Consider the following 22,798-nt stretch of genomic DNA (forward strand, 5'->3'; position numbering starts at 1 on the left):
AAAAAGAATGAAATAATGCCATTTGCAGCAACATGGATGGACCTAGAGATGCTATTATATACAGTAGTTTGGAAAAGAAATAGTAGAATGGAAAAATATACAAAAAAGAATATATAAAATATATTACATATATATAAAACTGAGTCACTTTGCTGTACACCAGAAACACAACATTGTAAATCAACTATACTTCAATAAAATAAATAAAGGGAGATGACAACTTGTTAGGAAAAAAAGGTGCCAGTGTGAACTCAGGTGTTCAATACCCATATGTAGATATAGAAATACAGATGTAATGTTTGTGTATTTATTTTCTATGCATCTACTGAAATGCTTGGGAGCAGTGAGACTCCAGTAGCAATGAGCACACCTAGAACAAAGTTTTGGTTTCTAAATACAATCTACTTGAAGGGGAACAGAGCTCGTTGGAGAAATGGTGAATTCCAGGGCTGGTGCATAGAAAGTGCAAGAGCCTGAAATATACTACTGTGCCAGAAAATAAGGAAGTAATCAAAAGAGATAAAGACAGGCCAAACACAGAAGTTAGCTTTAAGAACTAGAACAATGGGACAATTAGAGCATCAATATAATGAGTTATAAAAATGCATGACTTGAGTCTAGTCATGAGGAAACACCAAACATAAATTGAGGGACGCGGTATAAAACAAGTGCCCAGTAATCTTAAAAAAAAAAAGAAGTTAAGCTCATAAAGATCAAGGAAGGACTGAGAAAGAGTACGGATTTGGGCTTCCCTGCTGGCGCAGTGGTTGAGAACCCGCCTGCGGATGCAGGGGACACGGGTTCGTGCCCCGGTCCGGGAAGATCCCACATGCCGCGGAGCGGCTAGGCCCGTGATCCACGGCCGCTGAGCCTGCGCGTCCGGAGCCTGTGCTCCGCAACGGGAGAGGCCACACAGTGACAGGCCCGCCAGAGTACGGATTGAAGGAGACCAACTAAATGCAGTGTATTATTCTGGATTGAAGTCTTCTGCTATGGAGGACATTACTAGGACAACTGCAAAACTTAAATGGGTTTGGGGAAGTAGGGGGTGGGGGTAATTGGGAGCTTTTTGTGCTGTTCCCACAACTTTTCTGGAAGTCTGAAATTGTGTAAGGATGAAAAAATTAAGGCTTTTTGCAAAAATGCAAACATGGTATAAAACTTATAACACCAAAATTTAAGATACAAAATATTTTACAATTAATTAGTGAAAAGATTTCTCTCTCCTTCATAATTTCCTTAGAAGTGGAGACAATATAAAAATTAGCTTAAATGATGTCAAACAAGCAGAAGCAGGCCTGACAAAAAGAAACCTGAAAACGAAACAAAAAAAAACCCCCACAAAATGCCCCCACCGAAATAGACTAAAATGCTAAAAAGTTGCAAAAAAAAAAAAAAATTCAACTCCAGGGTCCATAAAATCACCCAACAAAAAGAAAAATAAAAAATTCTAACCAAGCTGTTCTCAGGCGTAGCCCTACCAGTCCCATTCATTCTCATCTAATTTTTAACCAATTTTGAGATAATTTATCACATGTTCTTCTAATCTGCTATTGTTGGCAAATAAAACCTAGTTGGCTTCTATGATTTACAATTTTGGACTTTGTTATAGAGATGGAAGCTGTCAATAACAAAACTCAGGATCCATATCAAATATCCTTTGAGCCTCAAGGTGGCAATTCAACAAGCAGTAACCAATCCTGGCAGACACATGCTTGAAGTGTGGAAGGCCATGGACAGAAAGCCCACATACAGCTAGTACAAGTGTAGGATAGAGGTGCCCAACATTTTCATCACAGAAAACCTAATTGTTATAACAAAACATTGGAGAAAAAGGGTGAGGCTGCTCGGGGCGAGGGTTGGAGGCCAGCTTCCCCAGGCACCCTGAAGACCACCTCATGGTCTGGAGAGGAATACTATCTACAAACATCTATAACTCATTCTGAGCCAGGTGAGAAGGGAGGATCAGTAAGAATGGAAAATACGTTCTGAGTGAGACATGAGGCAGAGTCTGGGATGAAGATTTTCGAACCTGTGCTCCTAGAAGACAAGGTATGCTGCACCTATTGAAGGATCCATTACTATTCAAACGGTCTCTGAGATAGTATATCAAGCTCAATGGCAGAGACCGTGTTTCCGTTCACTTTGCAATCCACAGCACCACACACGAAGCGAATCTGTCATCGCTGACGTTTCTTTGGTCCTCCTCGCCTCCTCTCCACAGTGCAAACCCTGCTTGTGGGGCCACTTTCCATGTCAACTATATGATGATAGGGAAGGCCTTTTATAACCGATTTGTCACTATCAGTGTCCCTGTGGTTCCCCAACCTTTAGTGCACAGTGCTGTATCTCTTGCCTACCAAGTCCAAGCCTTCTCCTGCCTCGTCACTGCTCCTCCCATCCCCAAACTATCCACACACAGTTCTGGAAACTAGTCTGTCACCCAACAGGTCCAACTGCTATATCCCTCCCTCCAAGGTTCCATCTACTCTCTTCCAGCTGTGGTTAAGATCCTTTTTCGAATTGCCCCAACTCTGATCCCAGGGCGCAGGGATTCCCAGATGCATTCATTTGACTTTTCTGTTCTGGTTGATTCATCACTATGCCAGGTGCTTTTGACAGCGCTTAATGCTGAATTTACTTATCTTAATAAAGAGAAAGACATAGCATAGAACAGCAAAGAATAATCTTAGACACCGCATACATGCCAAACGAGCACACCAGGCACACGATGTGCTCCTCCCTTTGATAAGGAATATATGGGGGTGATGCCACCCCTCTGGAAAGAACCCACGAGGGTCACTAGCAAATCAAACTGAAGCTAAGACCTCAAGAGGCCAAGAATGCCAAACAGAGGGGGGAAAAGCATAATAATTTAACACATGATGGACCTGGTTGCAATTTAAAACAGGGGTGGCAAACTTTTTCTGTAAAGGGCCAGATAATAATTATTTAGGTTTTGCTGGCCATAGTCTTTGTTGCAACTATTCAACAGCAAACCTCTTCAGCACAAAGGTAGCTGCTTATAGACAATATGTAAATAAATGAGCATGCCTGCGTTTCAATAAAACTATTTATGGACACTGGAATTTGAATCAATTTTCACGTCATAAAATCCTTTTTGTAAAAACAAAAAACATTAAAAAATGTAAAGGCCATTCTTAGCTCATGGCTCATACAACAGACGGTGAGCCAGATATGGCTCATGGGGCTGCAGTATGCCAGCCCCTGGCTTAGAACAAAGTGGAACAAAATGGACACTGGGACGTCAATTGGAAGGACACATTGTACCTGAGACGCACAGCTAGGGAACTCACCAGAACACAGACGTGGTCAGGAAAGACTCCCCGAAACTGCTTACTTTTGGTTGAATATTTTGTAGCTATCTTAGGCTGGCTGATACAAGAAAAGAAGTATGGAAAAGGGGGAACTCACTGAAATCTCTAAAAGCTCTCATGAACTTTGATTACATTCTATCAAGCATCCCACCTCTGTGTTGACGTTTCGGCTGAGAACACAAACAGGAGACCCAATAAAATCGACCTAGTGCCTGGCCTCCTACACACACTGTTCACCAATTACCGAAGAAAACAGAAAGATCAGTGATAGCGGCACCGTCAACTTACAATCTAAGATTCCATATGGTAAAATCATTTAAAAAATGAGAAATGCCGTGTTGGATATATTGAAAATATTTTATAATTAATTCTCTAGAATCCTAGCCATCTAATACAGGAAAAAATTGTATGGTGGAACACTTCAGTATTTTTTTTTTTTTGCGCGGTACGCGGGCCTCTCACCTCTGTGGCCTCTCCCGTTGCGGAGCGCAGGGTCAGCGGCCATGGCTCACGGGCCCAGCCGCTCCGCGGCAGGTGGGATCTTCCCGGACCGGGGCACAAACCCGTGTCCCCTGCATCGGCAGGAGGACTCTCAACCACTGCGCCACCAGGGAAGCCCCCTACTTCAGTATTTTTAAACAATGTAAAGACATATTTGACTAGGGGATGGCAATAAGAATTGAACAAATATAAACCTAAGCTTCCTCATTTTCCACAAAGCAACTCAACAATAAATATATTTCAGGAAATAGATGACAGAATACCTCAAATGCAAAATTCCAAAGTCATGTAGTCACTCAGATTAACCAAAACTGTTTGTAAATTAAAAGATAACAGCAAAAGGTCACAAAAAGCCTATCTCTTTCATAGTGTCATGGGTGATTCTTTAAGCAGATAAAGAATGGTCAAAACTTGGCTTGAACTGTCTTCTGGTAATTATTAATCCCACTATTTGTAGTTTTGTTGTCCAAGGACAAAAGCTCCATGTGATCGATCACCTTCTGCTGTCACTTTCCAGAGAAAAGAGAGGCTGCTGCTGGTTGTTTTTTCCCTTTTCCAGCTTTCACTATGCTCTAAGCAATTAAGTAGCAGAAAAAATATTGTTAAAATAAAGTATCCCATTTTCTCACCAGAACTGCCACCCCTCTTCCCAACTCATTGTTCTGCCTCGAAAGATGAACAGATTTAGAAATCCTCATTTTATTCTGAGACATTTCTGCATAATCCATTATAAAACATACAGGTAATACAAAGTCCAAAGGTCCTGTTGTGTTTATGGAATAAACACGTGAAGATTAAACTACATGATAACACCATGGGGAGAAATCATGGTTTCATTTATTTTCATGAGATAGTTCATGAGTGCATGACGTAAAAGCTTAAAAGTCATCACCAAACTGTGCTAAGTATTATTAAGAGATTATGCAGGAAGAAATCTGTGCAAATTCATCTTCTTCACTCAGTATCAGATAGTAGAAAAAAAACATTTCTTTAAACAGTTTTTTTAATATTCAGGAAAACAGATTGAAAAACTGAACAAGTAGACACCTGCTCCCTCTTTATGATCAAATAACAATGACAATGAAGGAGATTCCAAAGAAAAAAGCTGAGAGGAAAAAAATCCAAATAAAAGCCAACACTGCTATTAAGATTTTTCTTTTAATATGCCATGAGATATCTTGATTGTATATTTTCCAAAGTACTTTTCCAGCCGCATCTCCCAACCCTTCCAAAAGATTTCTCCAGTCTGTCCAATGCAATAAAGGATGCTAGATTATATTTCTGTCCACCTTCTCTTTTCGAAAGCAAATAATCCTAAATGACTTTAACGGTCATACATTCTTATCTAATAAGGAAAAACACTGACAAATATCAGAAACCCAGTTTTGAGACATTTGCATTAATTTTGAACTGAATCAGCATTTTGTGGGTTTTAAAAAAGGCAGCAGTTGGAATTCACGACTTGCTGACAAACACATTTCTGCTGAGGGAAGGGGAAGACAGGGATAGTGAATGCTGCATTTCTCCATTGGCCCCAAAGTGCTAATTCCACAACGGGATACATCAAAAGCAAACATGCAACTGTGGTTTTAAAACTTTTTACTGCAATATAACAATGAAGTAAACAGTAATTAGACACCTACCAATTGTCCCCCCAAAACAAACCAAAAAAATGTAAACAATGTAAACAGGAAAATAACTCTTGCCTATACTTGTACAGCTTCTCAAATCATGTTAGAAGGGTCTCACATTCAATGATCAAGAAATTTAAAATAGCAGTAATTATTTTCATTTTAAGAAAAGATTCCCCCTCTCCCCCCTCAACCCCAAGTATTTATCATGAAAGAATGGGCTTTCTTACACATTAATTTTATACTTATTTGAAGCAGCAACAATAACCATCAGTAATTTGGCATTTCTGTTTACAGTTGCTCCAATTTTTTTTTTTTTTTTAATTTCACAAAGCCATTATCCAGTGTTGCCATAAAATAGGGACTGTAGATTCTAGGTAGCAAAGATTCTTTCTGAAACCACTGTTAAGTCAAAGAAATATAAAGCAGGGCATTACACTAAATTTCTGGATCTAGTACACTAAAAAGAGTGAAACCTAGGAAAAGTTACCTACTGTTTTATAGAGGAAATAAAGACCTGCAAAAGCTGACTTTTGGTTGTATAATATTTTACACGCTGTGTGGATCTGCGGCATCTGCTAATTGAAGCAGACATGCACGGTATTTATCCCTGCCCTGTATCCTAGACCCCCCTCCCCACCCCCAAGAATCTACTACCTTATACCAAGTATTGTGGATATGAGCCCAAGTCATCCCAGACAATCCAGTGAACAAAGTTAGTGTAATGCACTGGTGTGAAGTGTGAGATAAAAAAAAGTCCCTTTCAATCTTCATCAAAGTTTTGCTGTAGAAGAAAATTGGCAGCCAAGTTCTCATTCTTCTCACAAGCAAAATATGCTTGTATCACAAGTCCTTCAGGAAATCCTAATGCCTTTAACTGGAAGAAAAGAAAGAAAACATATTATGGAGTCTAGCATAGCACTACTGATAGATCATCACTTGAAAACATACTATAAAGGACACAAAAAAGCTTGAGAATTTTACATGAATTCACTCCTATCTGAATATGGAGTCACTGTCCAATTCAAGGGGCTAGATAGAACCCAGGCCCTTTCCTGTAACCACCTACAAATTCTTTGTTCCTAGTTAAAGCTATTAGGCTAACAGATACTTTGATAACACTCATTGGTATTAACACTAAGAATTAGCTTCTGTGGTGGTTTAAAAATAAACGACCTTACAGAAATCTGTAAATCAAATGGCTTTCAGTACATAAGTGGTGAAGCTATGGATGAGAGCAACCAGAGGTTGCTAATTATTTGTAAAGAGAGCCACATCTTTCATTAGGGTCATACAGTACTCTCAACCTCCTTGCCTTATGAAACACTTCATACTACAAAAATAGGTGGTCAATTATTAGTAATATTACATGATATATTTTTGAAATCAAGACATATGGTGTTCGATTTTTATTTGCTTAATTTTTATACCATTTTAAATGGTGATAGGACCCATTTAATTTTTGTCTTCCTAGTCTATTAAAAATCACTTGTAACTCAGTAATTGCTGCTCTTAAAAGCCTTTAAACACTCAGGTCAACTGTCTAATTCCCTAGGTACCACACATTTGTCAGCCAAATGTTATTTATGAACCCCCTTCCTCAACTGTCTCAATCGTCTTGCATTAGACTATATCAAGAAATGACTTTTAAAAACTGGGCAAAAGTCCCGATTCAGCATGATTATATTCATCCATGAAAGGAGAAGAAACTCAAAAATGATTTTGTTACCTAGGTCTTGTCCAGATTAAAGCTGGGCTAGCTGAAGTAAAAGGTAGATAGGGCACGATCCAACTATATTGCTTCTACAAGACACACACTTTAGATTCAAAGACACAAATATGCTGAAAGTGAAAGGATGGAAAAAGATATATACCATGCAAACAGTTACAAAAAGAGAGCTGAAGTGACTATATTAATATCAGACAAAACAGACTTTCAGATTAAAATTGTTACTAAAACAAAGGACATTTTATGATGATAAAACAATCAGAAAGACTTCATTATAAACATAGAGAACAACAGAGCCCCCAAATACATGAAACAAAAACTGACAGACTTGAAGGGAGAAATAACCAATTCAACAATAGTTGGAGACTTTAATATCCCCATGTTCTATAATGCATACGAGAAGGCAGAAGACTGACAAGGATATAGAAGACTTGAAAAATACTATAAACCAACCAGACCTAACAGACATTTAGAGAACACTTAACAACAGCAAATTATACATCCTTCTCAAGTATACACAGAACATTCTCCATAAAGACCATGTTAAGCCATAAAACAAGCCCCAATAAATTTAAAAGGATTAAAATTATGCAAATTATGTTATCTGACCACGATGGAATGAACTTAGAAATCAATAACAGAAGGAAATTTGGAAAATTCATAAATGTGGAAACTGATACAATCCTAAAGAACCTACAGATCAAAGAAAAAAATGACAAAAGAAAACAGAAAATAGTTTGAGATGAATGAAAATAAAACCACAACACACTAAAACTTATGGGATGCTGCTGTAGCAGTGCTTGGAGGAAACCTTCTAGCTGTAAATATCTACAGGCATACCTCAGAGATACTGCAGGTTCGGTTACAGACCACTGCTATAAAGCGAATATCGCAATGAAGCGGGTCACACGAATTTTTGGTTTCCCAAATGCATATCAAAGTTACGTTTACACTACACTGTGGTCTATTAAGTGTGCAGCAGCATCATGTCTAAAAAAAACAATGTACATATACTTTAATTAAAAAATGCTTCACTGCCGAAAGATGCAAACCATCATCTGACAGCACAGGGTTGCCACAAACCTTCAATTTATAAAAAATGCAATTAACTGCAAAATACAACAAAGTAAAGTACAAGAAAAAGAGGTATGCCTATGTATTAAGACAGATATAAAATCAATAATCTAAGCTTCAACCTTAAGAAACTAGGGAAAAGAAGAGGAAACTAAATCCAAGGCAAGCAGAAGGAGATAAAATAGAGACTAGAAAAAACACAGAATCAACAAAACCAAAAATTCTCACTTTTTTTCTTTAAATCAACAACACTGACAAACCTCTAAACTGACAGCGAAAAAAAAAGAAATCTGAGGATTCAAATGACTAAAATCAAAAATAAATGTTGGAACATTACCACTTTTTATAGAAATAAAAACTACTATCAGGGAATACTGAGAACAACTAAGTTGTTGTATGCCAACAAACTAGATAACATATATGAAATAGACAAATTCCCAGAAAGACAAAAACCACCCCAATTGACTCAAGATAAAAAGGAAAAATCGGAATAGTCCTATGACAAGCAAAGAGATTGAATTAGTAGTCACAAAACTTCCCCAAAAGCCAGGCCCAGAGAACTTCACTGGTGAATTCTACCAGCAGTTTAAAGAAAAATTAACACCAATTCTTCATAAACTCTTCCAAACAACAGAAGAGGAGGGAACTCATTCCGTAAGGCCAATATTACTCTGATACCAAAACCAGACAAAGACATCACAAGAAAACTACAGACCAATATTCCTTATGAATATAGATGCAGAAATCCTCAACAAAAAACTAGCAGGCCAATTCCAGCAACACCCCAGGAATGCAAGGTTAGGCCAACATACAAAAAAATCAATCAGCGTACTAAGGCATATTAACAGAAAAAGGGACACAACCACACGACCACCTCAATCAACACACAATTTGACAAAATCCCACACTCTTTGTGATAAAAATATCCAACACACTAGGAACAGAACTTCTTCAACCTGATAAATAGAATCTAATGAAACGCACAGCTAACATCAAACTTAATGGTGAAAGACTAAACGTTTTATTTTCCTCTAAGATCTGGAACAAGATAAAGATGTTGGCTCTCGCCACTGCTATTCAACTATACAGAGGCAGCTCTAGATAGGACAATTAAGCAAATATATATATATATAAATGTAAATATTAATAATAAATAAAGGACATCCAGATTGAAAAAGAAGTAAAACTATGTCTACGTGCAAATGATATCCTACATATAGAAATCCTTAGGAACACACACACAAATTATCAGAATAAATGAGTTTAGAAAGGTTGCAAGATACACAAAATTAAATTGTATTTCTATATAACTAGCAATGAACAATCCAAAAATGAAATTAAGAAAAACAATTCTCTTTATAACAGCGTCATAAAGAATAAAAATACTTAGAAATAAATTTAGCAAAAGCAGTATAAACTGAAGATTAAAGAAATTTCTGAAAGAAATTATGGAAATTCAATATGGAAAGACATCCCATTCTGTGTTCATGGCTTGGTAAAGACTTAATATTGCCAACATGGCAATACTCCCCAAATTGATCTACAGAAAAAAACACAGTATCTATCAAAATTCTAGCCAGTTTTCTTTTTGCAGAAATTGGACAAGCTAATCGTAAAATTGATATGAAATTGCAAGGGAACCACAAGAGCCGAAACAATCTTGGGAAAGAAGAACAAATATGGAGCTCTCACACTTCCAGATTTCAAAACTTACAAAGCCAGAGTAATCAAGACAATGAAGGATTGGCATAAGGATAAACATATAGATCGGAACAGAACTGAAAGCCCAGAAATAAACCCTCACATTTATGGTCAACATATTTTCAACAAGGATGCCAAGACAATGTAATGGGGAAAGAACGGTATTTTCAACAAATGGTGCTAGGGCAACTGGATATACACAGGCAAAAGAAATGAAGCTATACTAGGCTCCTACACCTCACACCATAAACAAAAAGTAACTTGAAATGGATTATAGACATTTTACATTACATAAATGTAATAAGAGCTATAAAACTCTTTGGAGAAAATACAGGCTTAAATCTCCGGACCTTGGGTTAGGCAATGTTCTCTTCTATGACACCAAAAGCATAAGCAACAAAAGAAAAAATTTCTCCAACACAGAAATCAAGATTTGATAACTGTAACCTCAAAAAAAAGCTGCTCTAGAACAGGTGAGGCTATTGTCACTTCTATTTATTTGAGGGGGAAAAAATAACACTGCAATATATAAAGTATCTTTTAATACATAGTTACAAACCTAACACCTGACATGTTTGTCATAAACAAAGACTAATTATAGTTCCAATGATTTTCTAAGTATTAAGTTAAAATGCACTTTCTCTGATTTCCATCTCAAAAGACTTTGTAAGATAAGACAGGGCAAGTACTATGATTCCCTATTTACAAATGTTAACAATGGGGCCCAGAGAAAAATGAATGACTAGTCACAGTATCATAAAAACTAGGTTACTGCAGTGCCACAACCTGTACGGGCAGACATGATAAGGATGAAAAGAGAATCAGGATACCAGGTTCTGATGTTTACTATACATGTATTTTATGAAAATATTCATATACATATATATTTACATTTTAGAGACAACAGTGAAATAAAATTTGAAATATAAATTAAAAATGGATAATCCTGAATTGGGCATATACTTTAAGATCATTTTTTCTTATTGAATTCTAAAACATCAATGAAAATTTTAGTTTCTTGATCTATTGATAACTATTTCATGCTAGACTGGTATTCAGTGCTAGTCCCTTGGCTTCACAAAGCACACTATGGAGAGCAGGGCTGAGAAGAGACTGTCTCCACTGCAGTCCCTAGGTTAATAATGCTCTATTTGGCTCTGTCCAGTAAGAGCTATCTACCGTGATGGAAATACTCTATATCTGGACTATCCAGTGCAGGAGCCACTAACCGCATGTGACTACTGCGCATCTGCAATGTGGCTTGTGTTACTAGGAACTGAATTTCTAAGTTTTACTGAAACTCACCCTTTCTATAGCTTCTTTTTCCTGAGGCGTTACTTGAATGTAGTTCATATGACCACTTCCAGCTTCTGCAATTCCTCCACTGCCACCTCCACTACCTCCTCCTTGACCACCAGCTTCTTGAACTGGTTCATTTAACATCTGAATAAAATGCTCCTGATGTTGGCTAATTTGCTGCAGTGATTTGAAGGACAGAGAAAAACAAGACATTGATATAAAGTACCTTCAGGAAAATAAGAACTCTAACACAAATAAGAGAGAAAGATATAACTTTGCAATTGAATTATTTTAGAATGATTCTGGATTATTCAGTCTTTGGAAGGATGTGATTTCTTGTACATTAAAGAAACTTCATATTTCTGAGGTAAACAGTGAAGAATTAAAAGAATCCAAATTCTCTTTCATAAACACTCCCACCACCCCCATCATTGTTAAAAAACTACTTGATGGCTATAAGAAAAAATAGAGGTTATATATATGTATATATATATATTTTATCCTCCACACTAGTAGGCAGTAGAATGCTAGAACAGGGGTCCGTGATCCCCGGGCCATGGACCGGTACTGGTCTGTGGCCTGTTAGGAACTGGGCTGCACAGCAGGAGGTGAGCCGGCAGGCGGGCAAGAGAGCCAAGCTTTAACTGTATTTACAGCCGCTCCCCATTGTCTCCATTACCGCCTGAGCTCCGCCTGTCAGATCAGCAGAGGCATTAGATTCTCATAGGAGCGCAAACCCTACTGTGAACTGCTCATGCGAGGGATCTAGGCTGCATGCTCCTTATGAGCATCTAATGCCTGATGATCTGAGGTGGAGCTGAGGCAGTGATGCTAGTGCTGGGGAGCAGCTGCAAATACAGATTAGCATTAGCAGAGAGGTTTGACTGCACAGAGACCATAATAAACCGTTTGCAGACTCATATCAAAACCCTATCAGTGGGCTTCCCTGGTGGCGCAGTGGTTGAGAGTCCGCCTGCCGATGCAGGGGACACGGGTTCGTGCCCCGGTCCGGGAAGATCCCACATGCTGCGGAACGGGGAGAGGCCACAACAGTGAGAGGCCCGCGTACCGCAAAAAAAAAAAACCAAAACCAAAACCAAAAACAAAACAAAAAAAACCCTATCAGTGAGTGGCAAGTGAAAACAAGCTCAGGGCTCCCACTGATTCTACATTATGATGAGTTGTATAATTATTTCATTATATATTACAATGTAATAATAAGAGAAATAAAGTGCACAATAAATGTAATGTGCTTGAATCATCCCGAAACCATCATCCCCCCACCCTGGTCCGTGGAAAAACTGTCTTCCACGAAACCAGTCCCTGGTGTCAGAAAGGTTGGGGACTGCTGCTATACAAAACTCAAATATTTCATGACCTGAGCATTAAGATAAGCCCACAGGTATGTTTTCTATGAGGTAGTGCGCCACTAGTAATAAGCTTGGGAAAGAGAGACCTAGAGAGTTAAACATTTCTTTTTGCTAGAGTTTCTCAGATTCTTTAATAAAGTGTTTCCCAAACAAATATTTAACCCAATCCCCACCCCCAATTCTCGTTTTATCAGTACATCTATCTATAGCATATTCTACTGAGTGCAGCTTAGAAGAACAGTTTATAGACTTGGTGAAGGAGAAGGGGTGCTCATGGACCTCTACAAAATGTGATACACTCTAAACCCATTTTTGCAAATTAACTGATTAAACAGTCACCTGTAGTAACTGAGGATTTTCTCGACCTATCTGTTGTAGCAATGCTGGAAGCAAGGAAGGATTCTGTTGAATAATTTGTCTCATCTGTTGAAACTGAGGCTGATTCCGTAAAAATTCAAGAGGGTGTCCTAAAATACACATGAACATTTTTAAACAAAAATAGCAATTACATATACAAACATAATCTAGACAGCAAACACTGTCAAGAAAAAATATGATTTGAATTCTCAGATGTATATAAAATGAAGTAAATAATGAAAACATCTTCAAACTGCACCAGCTCGCAAGTCTCATACTGCAGAAATTATTCCTATTAGCTAAGGTAGAGAGCACAGAACACTAAAAGAACAAAGTTTTACTACAATTGCCCTGGGCACTCAATATTATCAAGTAACACCGAGAACTTGTGCCCTTCATGCACTCTATCAAAATAAAAAGTATTAAAAGTTGTTCCTGATGCTCAAAAGTTCCTAAGAAAAATATATACCAGGATTAAGAAATGCAAAACACTTACCTACTTTAATTGCATACAACAGAATTATGCTTTTGAGGTTACTAAGAGTAATGAGAATTTTTTAGATGTACACTGTCATCTAAATTATTCAAGACAATCATTCAAATTAAAAATGGCCACATCATATGGCTATTTATTCTTCTTTGTGTAACACCAGTTTTACAGAAGAAGAAATCGAGACTCAGAAACTAAGTTACCCAATAACTGCCACTGAATGGGACAGCACCCCAAATCTGAACCAAAGCTGTGGCCTCCTCTTCTATTTCCATGCTGAATCTCAGGAAATGAGAGCCTATCCAAAGTGCTTAGGGATTTCTGTCAACCAGAGATGACTGCCATAATTAGAGCTAGGAAATACATAAAAGAATGGTCTCTTCAAAAGTAACAGTTTGAATTACTTTATCAATTTTACAGAAGAAATAATGAAAGAGAACATCAGATAATTCCTGGGACTACCACGGGCTCCAGGCTTTGCTTTCTCGTCACACCTTTGCCAATGGAAGAGTGGGTGCTGTAAAGACACTTGAATTCAAGCTCTGCTTTCACCTCTAGATTCAAGATATTAAACCTCCCAGGTTTTATTTCCTTGGTTCTATAATAACCATTAAGATCCTACTGGCTGTGAAGACATTTACTGGTAGAGAAAGAGACAAGGTGAGCAAACCGCTCCAAACGGCTTCAGAATATAACACTAAATGCAAACTGGGAAGCATCTCTTCCTTAGAATAAGCTAAACAGAATATGCCCTTTACCAAAACTGCAGTAATGATGTTTAATGTAAGTGAGAATATCTTTTATATCCACTTAGTATAATTTCTTTTGGGCCCTTCTCTAATACTTAATAGAGACTGTGTTTTAAGAGTTATTTACTGAGATGCTCTGGGAATGAACCTCATCTCAAAAGTATTTCAGATTAAATTATTTTATACTAAAGATTCAGGACCATTTCCTCCCCATTGAAAGATTCCACTTTACCTCCAGAACTTGTTGTTGTAGTCGTTGCTGTCGTAGTTGCTGCAGCTGCAGCCACTGAAGACTGGGGAGCCCCAGTACTCGCTGCTGGAGGGGGGTCAACCACAGCCTGACTTTCTCTATCTCCGGGAATTCCCTATAACATAATTTCCAAGCTTTAAAATAGCTCATCATTCAAAGTTAGTTAAACATTACACAGAGTAAGAGACTTATGAATCTATTAATATCCTTGTCTAATTTCTAAAAGCATCAAACAGATGTCTGCTTCAATTAAATGTAAAGGATCAAGACATATCTGAAATCTTCACATATTCAAATTAGATTAGAAATGGGCTCAATGTGGTATAGATAAACCCATACTACTATAACATACAGTAGCACTGTCCAACAGAACTTTCCATGATGATGGAACAGTTCTATATCTATGCTGTCCAATAAAATACCCATTAGCCCCAAGTAGCTACTGAGAACTTGAAATGTGGCTAATGGTACTAAGACACTTAAAATTTTAACTTACTTTTAATTTTCTTAAATTTAAATAGCTACTTGTACTTAATAGTACTCAGCAGCTACCCTACTAGACAGTGTAGATCTAGGATATAAAGTAAATAATTTTGCAATTAAAAAAATAAATCATGAAATGTTTATCCAGCAACACATGTTAACATCTAACACCAAAGTATCAGGCAAGACCCTAAACTTGCATAGAAGTAATGGTGTCTAACATTATAAGACTAATTATTTAAATTTTCAAAATATCAACACAAATCTTATTAAAATTAGACATATCTGGCTTTTATGTTATATATCACTCTAGTTGATTTCTTTTTTTTTTTTTTTTTTTTTTTTTGTGGTACGCGGGCCTCTCGCTGTTGTGGCCTCTCCCGTTGCAGAGCGCAGGACGCGCAGGCTCAGCGGCCATGGCTCACGGGCCCAGCCGCTCTGCGGCATGTGGGATCCTCCCGGACCGGGGCATGAACCCGTGTCCCCTGCAACGGCAGGCGGACTCTCAACCACTGCGCCACCAGGTAAGCCCCTCTAGTTGATTTCTGAACCTCACAGAAACTTTCACCAGCTCAGTGACAGAAAGGATTGTATTTTTAACCCTAGCCTTAAGATCATCCAAAGAGATTTTGAGGCACACATGGCAGTTGTGAAGTGATCGCTGGAAAAAAAGAGCCTAATGGAGACAGAGCAGGTGATGACAGCGGCCAAGCAAGGAGGATGTCCTCTACTGATCCATGGTTCTGAGAGAGCGTCATCCAGAAATGTATCACGTACAAAAACTTAAAATTGATTATTCAAAAATTACAAAAAGTAAAGGGAATTCCCTAGAGGTTCAGTGGTTAGGACTCTGCACTTTCACTGCTGAAGGCACAGGTTCAATCCCTGGTCAGGGAACTAATATCCCACAAGCTGCATGGTGCGGCCAAAAGAAAAGTAAATAGGTATAAAAGAATCTTAAATAATTAAGTATTTAGGTAATGCTTTTTCTAAGTTCGTGGCATTTATCTTCTGAAGTTATTATAACTTAAAACTGCACTAAGAATTTTGGAACACCCCTATTTTGATAAACTATTTATAAGACTTCTCATATACAACTTATTAAAGTCTTTATGAAATCTTCATAGATTTTGGAAGGAGAATGAAGGAGAAAATATTGTATTTGAATATGAGATGTTAATAGTAATTGCTTCCATTTCCCAGTAAATCAGAAGCCAAAATCATAAACATATGAAGAATGAACGGTAATAAACAGCAGGATAATGGCTGCCTATATTAGAAGTTTACTGCAGGCATTACAAACAAATGTTTTTCACAATCCACCAATTCAAACCCTTAGATGAGGAGCTATCAAGTGCTAACAAACTATACAGAGATTGAGGATCCAAAAGCCTCCATCAAATTCTCAAACAAGTTTGTTAAACTAAAAAGTTAATCACCACTGCTACAGATCTACCTCAAATTCTCACACATAGTATTTAGCCCTTTATTAGATCATTATTTCTCCTTTCCCATACACTCACCCTCACTTATACAGAAGTGTCAAACACTAGTAACAGTTAAAGGTAGCCCCTTTTTTTTCCAGTCTATGAAACAAACAGTAAATATATAAAACTTTAAACTGTTTCATGAACTTATCCCTCATCTATTCATTTGTATTTGATGCTAAATAGCAGCAACTGTGAAAAGAGTGATTCATTTTTGTATACCTCAAAATTTCAAATCTATTAGATCAAAATATTTGATATCATTAAATTTATGCAGAATTCCAAATCAGGTATAAATTAAAGCCATTCTATGAAAGGAAAGGCAATATTTTAATGTAATATGTGTTTTTTGGGGGGAGGGGAGGAATGAGCGGCAACCACAAACAGATTCACAGTAGCTATCAATCCAGTATGATTCCTCAATTTCAAACAAAATGATAATTAAATGAACTGCCAGCATTTTAAAGACTCTCAAGAAAACAATGGGAAAAAGAATTCAAATGATAAAATGATATGCTAAGAAAAGGTTTTGTGAATCTCATGCAAATAAGTAGGCAAATGACTGGTGGAGGAGAAGCAGTTATCTGCTCATGACAGGGACTCTCCTGAAACTACGCTCTCAAAAGGAGTTTCTAACAGAAGTACAACTGGAAACAAAGGAATGGATTAAACTTGTGGATGGTATTCCCCAAAGAGTTAGGATCTGAGATGATATTTAAGGCAATTGAGACTTTTGATAATATTCCAACACACCAAAGAATTATAGAATAAAATGTTAAGACTAAAAAGTTAATCCAATGTTATTGCAAACTTCTACACTTTGCTTTTGACCCATGTCACATTTGTAAAACAGACATTCATTGTCATAAAATATCACGGGTTTCAGTCCATGCCCACAACAATCTATTTCTCAAAAACCTTTATGAGTAGAAAACAAAACCCAATAATTTATTCAAAATTCCCTCGACTGCTACTGACTATAAATAAGCTAACAATTCAAATGCCAATAGAACCAGTCGTAATTTCACACATTAAATTAAATGCATGATGCTGTCAGGTTAATAGGGAATGGACAGGAAGACAGTGAATTAAAGAGTCTACAACCTAAAATTTTTCCTAAACGCTTGTGAAAATCTGGGATCCGAGTTGTCCAGATAAACCAGATTATCTGAACTTTTAAGTGAAATCTCCCAGTTTTTAAAAGCTGGCAACTAATTAAGAAATTTACACATAGTACAAAATTTGGCTTGGGCTTCCAACTTGAAACTTTTGCTCTAAATAGCACATCCAGGATTATGCTTGGCAGGCAAAAAAGCTACTAAAATGTTGGATTCAATTAGATTTAAAATCTGCCCCACCCCTACCCCTCTAACACACAGCTGTCATCCTTTGAGGGTACTACTCCAAGTGGATAGCAAATTTTACAACCCATTTAGCCACGTTGTTTTCTAATTGAAAATCCTATCAAAATCTTTTAGAAGAGGTTACATTTTATTAACACAAAATGTTAACATACTATGAAAAATAAAAGCATTATGTAAATTATCTAGCATACATCATTATTATCTTCTGAATTGTTACTGTCCCTTTAAAATCTCTGTTTCGTTGAGATTTTGTTCTTAAACAACTAGAACAAAGAAAGCAAAATGTTTCTCACCATTAAAAGATACTCCACTGCTCTGTCAGGGTTGTTGAAACTGGCTCTCAGGGCTGCAATTACTTGCTCTCGTTCGTAGCCCATTGACATGATCTCAGTTACCATATTCTCATAAGACTGACCTGTCACTAAAAAAAGGTGTGGGTGGAAGAAGGGGAAAGAAAAAGAAAATTTAATAAACAATCTCCCTGTAATCTGAGTGCATGTATGTATACACTGTTTCAGGCACTACAGTGCCAGGAATACAAAGATGAGTAACAGTTATCAACTACAACATATATGTGGTAGGTAGAATAATCCACCCCCTCCCATCCCTGGAAACTATAAGTCAGTCAGGTTACAAGGCAAAAGGGAATTAAGGTTGCTAATCAGCTGACTTTAAGATAGGGAGATCATCCTGGATTACCTGGGTGGGTCTGATGTAATCATAAGGGTCCTTAAAAGTAGAAGGGAAGCAGATGAGAGGGTCGGAGAAATAGATGTAAGGAAGAGAGGACAAAAGCAGGGTCAGAGATGCTATGCTGTCACCTTTGATGACAGAGGAAAGGGATATGAGCCAAGGTATGTGGTCAGCCTCTAGAAGTTGGAAAGGACACAGAACAAATTCTCCCCTAGAGTCTCCAAAAAGGAATGCAGCTCTGATTTTAGCCCAGTGAGCTCCATATCAGACTTCTAACCTACAGTACTATAATAAGATAATAAATCTGTTGTTTTATACCACTAAATTGTGGTACAGAGCAGCAATGGAAACTACAGTATGTTTAATACACATAATAAAAATATCAAGTACAAGTGTAGCACAAACATAGAAAAGAATTAGCAAGTCAGGGCAGGCAACCTGGAAGAAGAGATAGATGAACTGATTTTTGAGAACAAGTAGCAGGGACACTTCACGAAATCAACTGTGCTGTAATAAGTTGTTTTCCTTGGATACCTTTCGTTATCAAAGCAGAGAGGAAAAGGAGGTTGGAAGCTAGAAAGTTAGAATGTCCCATACCGTATAAAACTGGTACAATTATCCCTGTAAGGCATTTCCCACAGGATCTCTCCAACTCTGACTCACTCTTCATGGAAATGTCAGACAACACTCTGATTTAAAGAAAGCCAACTCTCTCCCACTAAACTTAAAGCTACCACACTTCTTGCCCATCTCCCACCCTTTCCTGCCCACCTAATTATCTTGATCAGCAGTTACCTATGTCCTAGAATGTCATCCTAAAAACAAAAACACGCCTCCCTTGACTGCATCCCGACTCTCTTTCAGGAACTGGCCCACCCGTCTGCCCTCCTCCCTTCACAGCCATAGCTGTCTGCACATGCTGCGTCCACTTCTCACATTCTGCTCACTCCTCAACCAATACTAGCATGTGACTTTGGATCTCAAAGATTCCCCCTCCAACATGTCCCACCATTTATCATCTGCCTTCTCCACTTTAATTAGCAGCACCTCTATCCATCCAAGTGCTTGAACCAGAAACCCTGGTGATTTCAATTCCCTTTTGCCTCCTTCAGCATCTAATCCACTAGCATACCTGGTAGGTCCTATCTCTAAAATATATCCCAAACCTATTAAGCTTCCTCTTTCTCCCTGCCTTCACTCAAGACCAGTCCACAACAATCTCTGGTCTAGATTATGCCCTGCTTCCTCTCCCGCCCCCAAGCCTACAATCCATTCTTCAGCCAGTTGCAAAATGAGCTTTTAAGAAAGAAAACCTCATCTCATTTTGGGCTCCCAACCTCAACAACCCTGCACGTGCCACACTCCAACCAATCCATTTCTACTTGCTTCACAAGTCACAGCTTCTGCCCCAGAACCTTCACACACACCAGGCTTCTTTGATGGTGTTCCTTTACTTGCTCCAGTTCTCAATTTAAATGCTACAGTCTCAGAGAGGTACTGCCTGACTAGCCTAAATATAAGTGCCTTTTGTTCTTCTTTATGGAAGCCATTAATTTTTTAAATATCATTTATCATGATTTGCAATTTATTTTATGTTTCACTCTATTTTCTTTCCCCCATCTGAACACAGGTTCAACCTTGCCAGGGACCGTGCCATTTTTGCTATTGTTTCCCTGATATACAGGTGACAAAATCAGTTGAATGATTTTTTTCTGCAGAATTTTTTCTTATTTCATATAGTATATTACACTAAAACTCCGGTCTACCTACCCCCCCAACCCAGTTTCATTGAGAAATAATTGACATACATCACTGTATAAGTGTAAGACATAGAGCATGATGGCTTGACTTATGTATATTGTGAAATGATTACAACAGGTTCAGCTAACATCCATCCTCTCATATGGATACAACAGAAAGAAAAAAATTTTTTCTCCTTGTGATGAGAACTCAGGATTTACTCTCAACAACTTTCCTATATGCCATACAGCAATGCTAGCTATCTAGTCATCATGTTGTACACTACATCCCTAGTATTTATCTTATAACTGGAAGTTTGTACCTTTTGACCATCTTCTTCCAACTTCCTATCCCCCATCCTCTGCCTCTGGAAACCACTTTGAGTTTGATGATTTGTTTTGTTGATTTGAAGAGTCTACATACAAGTGAGATCCTATAGGAGTTGTCATTCTCTGACTTATATCACTTAGCATAATACCTTCAAGGTCCATCCACGTTGCTGCAAATGGCAGAAACTCCTCACTTTTTATGGTTGAGTAATACCCCATTATGTGTACACACACACACACACACACACACACACAACCCCGCTTCTTCATCCATTCATCCATCGATGGACATTTAGGTTTGTTCCATGTCTTGGCTATTGTAAATAATGCTGCTATGAACATGGGGATGCAGGTATTTTTTCAAGTTAGTGCTTTCATTTCCTTTAGATAGATTCCCAGAATTGGAACTGCGAGATCATACGGTAGTTCTATTTTTAATTTTTGAGGAACCACCATACTGTTTTCCATAGTAGCTGCGCCAATTTACAATCCCACCAACAGTTTACAAGGGTTCCCTTTTTCCACATCCTCACCAGCATTTGCTATACCTCGCTTGTCTTTTTGATGATGGCCATTTTAAAAGGCCTGAGGTGATAGCTCATTGTGGTTTCAATTTGCATTTTCCTAACAACTAGTGATGTTAAGCATCTTTTTATATACTTGTTGGTCTTTTGCATATCTTCTTTGGAGAAATGTTTATTCAAGTACTTTGCCCATTTTAATTTTTTTTTTTTGCTATTGAGTTGTATGAGTTCTTTATATATCATGGATATTAACCTCTTATTATATACATGGTTTGCAAATATTTTTTCCCATTCCATAAGTTGCCTTTCTACTTTGTTGATGGCAAAATTTTCAATAAAGTTATCTAATAACTATGAAAGCATAGCTTAAAAAACTAAGTATCACTGAGCAAATTCAGCATTTGATACCTTGTTTAGAATGACTTTTCCCTACCTATTCCATAAAGTACTTAAGCTATTTTTATCTTTTAAATTACCCACTGATATAATTCTAGCATAAATCACTCAGGTGACAATATACTTTCAGTAATCTAGTTCCCAGAAACAGAAAATATTATCAATAATAAACAAAATTAAGAGTTGTGGAGTATCGTAACTGTATTATTTTAACATAGTGTTTCTCATTCATTTCTTACAAGAACTCTATAAGAAAGGTTTATTTTCCCTTCCTTTTAAAGATAATGAGGCTGAGGCTTAGAAAGATTAACAATTTGATCAACGGCTGTTAAGTCATGGTGCAGAGACACAAACACAAGTTGTCTAGACTCCAGAGCTCCCATGCCTCTCCTTGATGCTATGCCTCCTAAAATCATGCTTCTTAGTCAAGTTATAAAAACTCAAAAAGAAATGCCTACACTCAAGTTTGATACTCTTTAGATCCTGCAAGTATGAGGGAAATGACTCCTAGAAAAATTAGGGACAATGAACAACATGAGACAGAACTAATTAGACTGAAGAAGCAGTGATGAAGAACATCAGATGTCATTAAGAATGAGTTTGGGGGACTTCCCTGGTGGTCCAGTGGTTAAGAACCCGCCTTCCAACGCAGGGGACATGGGTTTGATCCCTGGTCGGGGAACTAAGACCCCACAGGCCGCGGGGCAACTAAGCCTGCGTGATGCAACTACTGAGCTCACACACCACAACTAGAGAGAAGCCCACGCGCTGCAACAAAGAGCCCGCATGCTGCAACGAAAAGATTCCGCATGTCGCAACTAAGACCCAACACAGCCAAAAATAAATAAATATTAAAAAAAAAAAAAAGTCTTGTACTTATCTTCTAGGTTAGGAGGTGCCGTGAAAGGAACAACAACCTCATTTAGATTTGCCTTTTAGAAACTCCACTGTGGCAGGGAATAGACCAGTTAAAAGAGGGTAACAGAAGAGCATCAGTAAGGTAAGGACATGAACCAAGGCAATTAAGGGGCAGTAGAAACAAATATTCCAGAGACTTCAGGAAGGAGGATCAACAGGACTCCTGGCCTCACTGGGCCAAGAGAGGCAGAGGGTCAACGTTGATGCCAATACTTTGGTAGAGTGTGGAAGATGATGCAAGCAAGAAGGGAACAAAGGAGAAGAATCAGATGGGGAAATTAAAAATTAATAAATTTGGAACCTAAGGAGTTTGTGGAGGTTACAGGTTTTCCAGCTGGCAGCTTAAAGAATGAGTCTGGGAAGTCAGAGGGAGAT

The 22,798-nt window shown here is 37.8% G+C and overlaps 1 protein-coding gene across 2 annotated transcripts in view; it reads right to left on the bottom strand.

The window, feature by feature from the left end:
* Positions 1-4,978: 4,978 nt before the first annotated feature.
* Positions 4,979-22,798, bottom strand: part of RAD23B (RAD23 homolog B, nucleotide excision repair protein) — a 45,106-nt gene continuing 27,286 nt past the window's right edge. The window contains exons 6-10 of one of the 2 annotated variants that reach the window (XM_024126206.3): positions 18,117-18,244; positions 14,472-14,604; positions 12,983-13,110; positions 11,280-11,450; positions 4,979-6,347 (exon numbers count right to left, since the gene is read on the bottom strand). In XM_024126206.3, coding sequence (XP_023981974.1) covers positions 6,234-6,347; positions 11,280-11,450; positions 12,983-13,110; positions 14,472-14,604; positions 18,117-18,244 — 674 coding nt within the window. In that variant the 3' untranslated portion in view covers positions 4,979-6,233. The remainder of the gene's footprint in view (positions 6,348-11,279; positions 11,451-12,982; positions 13,111-14,471; positions 14,605-18,116; positions 18,245-22,798) is intronic. The other variant, XM_024126207.3, reaches the window with a different exon arrangement.

Source organism: Physeter macrocephalus, chromosome 9, assembly GCF_002837175.3.
Source record: "Physeter macrocephalus isolate SW-GA chromosome 9, ASM283717v5, whole genome shotgun sequence".
NCBI lineage: Eukaryota > Metazoa > Chordata > Mammalia > Artiodactyla > Physeteridae > Physeter > Physeter macrocephalus.